The sequence below is a fragment of the Notolepis coatsorum genome, assembly GCF_963971535.1.
Source record: "Notolepis coatsorum genome assembly, chromosome: 2".
NCBI classification, from domain to species: Eukaryota; Metazoa; Chordata; class Actinopteri; order Aulopiformes; family Paralepididae; genus Notolepis; species Notolepis coatsorum.
Window position 1 is genome coordinate 15,418,712 of NC_140166.1, and position 4,828 is coordinate 15,423,539.

The 4,828-nt window shown below is 46.4% G+C and overlaps 1 protein-coding gene across 1 annotated transcript in view; it reads right to left on the reverse strand.

Moving 5' to 3' along the window:
- Positions 1–4,100, reverse strand: part of LOC311223286 (uncharacterized protein) — a gene marked incomplete at its 5' end in the record, with an annotated part of 14,212 nt that extends 10,112 nt beyond the window's left edge. The window contains 2 exons of the mRNA XM_084308079.1: positions 3,804–3,969; positions 4,077–4,100. Coding sequence (XP_084164205.1) covers positions 3,804–3,969; positions 4,077–4,100 — 190 coding nt within the window. The remainder of the gene's footprint in view (positions 1–3,803; positions 3,970–4,076) is intronic.
- Between the last annotated feature and the right edge of the window lie 728 nt (positions 4,101–4,828).

Below are 4,828 nucleotides of genomic sequence, written 5' to 3' on the forward strand. Positions count from 1 at the left end.
CACGGGCTTCCCCATTCACCTCGCTAAACTCACGCCCCTCAGGACATCTGGGTCACTGAGATTCGGAGATTCTGTGCATATTGATAATATTTTCAGATATGAATGCATTGAAATAATATACTTAGTGCATAGTTTAAAATACGTCTTAGCTTAGACAAGATTATCCTGGGCTGAATGCGAGCGATGGATAGACGTCACATAAAATCTTCGAAAATATCGTGCTCATATATTTGTAGGTGCGTTTGCAGGATGCCTCTGTCCATATTGATAATATTTTCAGATGTGAATGCATTGAAATAATATACTTAGTACATAGTTTAAAATACGTCTCCAAAAAAACACGATTTGGCCCGGTTATACGAGAGCTATGAAAAACGCTTGGTTGAAAAGACGGCTTTTGCTCACTGGGTAGTGACAAATGCATAATGCCGCGGCGGCAAAACCTATTAATAAGGTTGAGTTAAAACGCCACCTGGGAGCTCTCGTGGAGAGCCTGCCAAAGGTTGCCACAAGGAAAATCCCCTTGTGGTCCGAGAGAGCCAGGGGAACCAATGAGACGTCGAAACTATCAAACAAATTAGGGGATGCGAATGCATAGTCTATTCGAGAGAAGGTTTTGTGTCTGGCAGACAGGTGAGAGTAATCCTTGAGGGTGGGATTGGATAAGCGCCATAGGTCTGCGAGCCCAGTGTCCTGGGCCCACATCCTGAGGGCCTTAGAGGACCGTTTTTGGTCGCTTGTTTCAGAGGACCCGGACCTATCCATCTCCGCATCCCAGCACGCATTAAAATCGCCACCCACAATGAGAGCGTATCCAGTAAGTTCCAACATATTCTTCGTGATTGTATTATAGAACGCTGAATCAAATGTGTTAGGGGCATACAATGCTATTATTGCCATCTTCCTATGAGAGAACTCAACTTTTGCTATAGTAATCCTTCCCTCCGTGTCCGACCACACATCCAGGACTTTGATATCAAGGTTACGTCTTGTAACTATGACGACTCCTTTCGTCTTATCATCGGCTGAGGATGAGGAGATAACATGATATTGTCGATTTGCTAGCCTTGACACATCACCCACCAATAAATGCGTCTCACTAAGGAGAGCAATGTCAATATTTCATCTCTTCAATAACCAAAGGACACTGGCACGCTTGTGTGGGGCGTTAAGACCTCCTGCGTTCCAAATTAAAATATTCAATTTAGCCATGGTCGAGTTTGTCTAAATGCGTAGAGAACATACCAGTGCAGCCAGGCTGAGTACAGAGGCGCTGATCCAGGCGGGCCCAGACGGTCAGTCCCAGGAGTTCAGAGGAGGAACAATTACACACATATAAGACAACAGTACATAAAACACATAAAAATCCCACCCCAGTTACAACCCCCCCTCCTTCTACTCTAAACCCTAACCCACCCGTCCTATTATAAGTCCTCCTATACCCACTCTCCAATACCCTCCCTATGCCCCATCCACTAAGGATGGTCATCTTCCTATCATTTCCCACTGGAGTCATGGATTCAATAAGACGCTCCCCACTCCGACCCCCCTCTAGATAAACCCCTGATTAAACCCCCACTAGTCCAATAAACACAATTAATAATAATAATAAAAATAAAATTCCAATAAAGATATCGGTCGAAAACCACCTGAGCCTTGGCCCTAACATGAGATAACCATAATGGAAAAAATAGCCATTATTATATAATAACTCAACATCACCCCTGCAACCATCTATTTCCGAGTCTGCGCATCAACGTTGCAATGTTATAGCACAAATGGATAAAGGAAAATTCAAAACAAAATTAAATTAAAGCATACCAGCATATAGTCTAAGGCAGGATCGGATCACAGGTAAATTGTGCAGACAGATGTCATTTAAACAACGACAATAAAAGAAAGGGAAAAAAGGGGGATTATGGTCAAAGTGCACACCTGTAAACAGCCCCTCTGAACAGGCACAACGGTTGGAATGACATAACCTATGGAAGAATAGAATTAAACACATTAATTAACCCGGGGATGGTAATGCAATACCTGACACAACCTGTTATCATATATTGTTTCAATAAAGATATCGGTCGAAAACCACCGTGAGCCTTGGCCCTAACATGAGATAACTGTAATGGAAAAAATAGTCATTATTATATAATAACTCAACATAACTTATGTAAGAATAGAATTAAACACATTCATTAACCCGGGGATGGTAATGCAATACCTGACACAACCTGTTATCATATATTGTTTCAATAAAGATATCGGTCGAAAACCACCGTGAGACTTGGCCCTAACATGAGATAACTATAATGGAAAAAATAGTCATTATTATATAATAACTCAACATAACCTTTGTAAGAATAGAATTAAACACATTCATTAACCCGGGGATGGTAATAAACAATACCTGACACAACCTGTTATCATATATTGTTTATATATATATTCAACCGATCTTCTCCTACCGGAGCCCAAAGCTCAAAACAGCCTGGATATAAAAATAAAAGCATACAAGAAGTTAGTTAGGGACCCGATCACCGTTGAATTGTGCGAACCGATGACACTTAAACAGCAACAACAACCAATGCCGATGCCAGTATGGACGGCTATGGAGTGTGCTCGTACCTTCGAGCAGTGAGTAATTCAAACGAAGCCCATTGTACCTTAGTAATGGGAAAATCAAGAGTCGCTCCTACTAAAGTCACAACCATACCCAGGCTCGAGTTGGCAGCAGCGGTGTTAGCCGTCCGCATCAGTGATATGCTCAAGAAGGAACTGGAAGTCGAGTGCCTACGAGAAGTATTTTGGACGGATTCAAGGGTTGTACTGGGGTACATCAATAACGAAGCCAGAAGGTTTCACGTGTTCGTAGCAAATCGCGTAGAACGGATCAAGCAAAGCACAGAGGCTACACAATGGAGGTACGTGGCGTCGGAAGACAATCCAGCCGACCATGCTTCAAGGGGGCTCGCAGCAGATCCACTTATAGCCTCTAACTGGGTCTCCGGCCCAGACTTTCTTTGGCAGGAAGGGCTACCAAGCGGAGAAGGCAAGGTGGGAGAGATTGCAAGTGACAACCCGGAAGTTAGGAAGGCCCAAGTGCTCACCACAGGGGTGAAAGAAGTCTGGCCGCTGCTAGAGCGCGTACACAAGTTCTCAGACTGGTCCAGACTGGTGAAAGCTATCGCCAGACTCCAGCGCCATGTAAAGGAAAGGAAAGGGCTCCAGCCAAAGTCCTGTGAAGCCACCAGCCTAGAGGAAAGAAGAGAAGCGGAGCTAACCATAATCAAGATGGTGCAAGAAGCAACCTTTGCGCAAGACATACAGGCACTCCAGAGCCAACAGGAGACCCCATTCAAGGGCAGAGCCACTACGCTGCACCGGTTAGGGCCATTCCTGGACGACCACGGCGTCCTCAGAGTTGGCGGACGCCTAACGCACGCCGCCCTAGAGCCACAGGTGAAGCATCCAGCTGTCCTTCCGAAGGACAGTTATGTGTCGGGCTTACTCGTCAAGCACTATCACGAAAGAGTGCACCATCAAGGACGAGGGATGACCATGAATGCGCTCCGATCCAATGGTATATGGATACTAGGCGGCAGTAAAGCAGCATCATCCCATATCTACAAGTGCATTACGTGCAGGAAGTTCAGACGATGCACGGAACAGCAGAGAATGGCAGACCTCCCGGAGGAACGCATGGAAACTGCGCCGCCATTCACCTACTGCGGGATGGACTGTTTTGGACCATTCCACGTAAAGGAAGGCAGGAAAGAGCTAAAGCGTTACGGATTGTTACTTACATGCATGTGTTCCCGAGCCGTCCACATCGAAATGCTCGATGACTTGACCACGGATGCCTTCATTAATGCGCTGCGCGCTTTCATCGCCATTCGGGGAAACGTACGCCAGATAAGAAGCAATCAAGGCACAAACTTCGTTGGTGCACGAGGAGAGTTCGCTAGAGCACTGAAAGAAATGGATCCGGAAGAGTGCAAGGAACTTGGATGCGAGTTCATCCTGAACACCCCTGCGGCAAGTCATATGGGGGGTGCCTGGGAAAGACAAATCCGTACCATCCGAAGTGTCTTGATGGCCATTCTAGCGCAGTCAGCCACACAACTTGACTGCTCCTCTCTACGTACGTTCCTATATGAAGTCATGGCGGTGGTAAACAGCCGACCTCTGACCGTCGAGTGCCTCAATGATCCATCCAGCCCAGAGCCTCTAACACCAAACCACATCCTGACAATGAAGTCCACAATCCTCGCTCTGCCGCCCGGAAGGTTCGTCAAGGAAGATCTGTACCTCCGCAAAAGATGGCGGCGAGTGCAACTCTTAGCCAACCACTTCTGGACCAGATGGAAGAAGGAGTACCTCACGACACTCCAACCGAGACAGAAGTGGACCAAGGATCGGAGGAACGCAAGGGTCGACGACATCGTACTCCTACAGCATGAGTCCACACCACGTAACCAGTGGAGGATGGCTAAGGTTATCGAAGTGTATCCAGGGATAGACGGGAGAGTGCGACGCCTTAAGTTGCTTATCAGCGACCCCAATCTTGATAAGAAAGGCAAGCGCATCTCCACACCAGTCATCCTGGAGAGGCCCATCCATAAGACGGTGACGCTGGTGGAGGCAGAATGACGCCTCTTGCGCCCTCTAGCTTTCTCTATATCTCTATCATTCTATCTTTCTATCTTTTTCGCTTCCTCAGGCTGAGGTGATTCGTCCGGTGGAGGCCAAGGACCATAGTATTGTATTGTTATTTGTAGTTATTGCGTTACGTTTAGGCATTATGTGGGCAGTTATCGTAAGAATCATA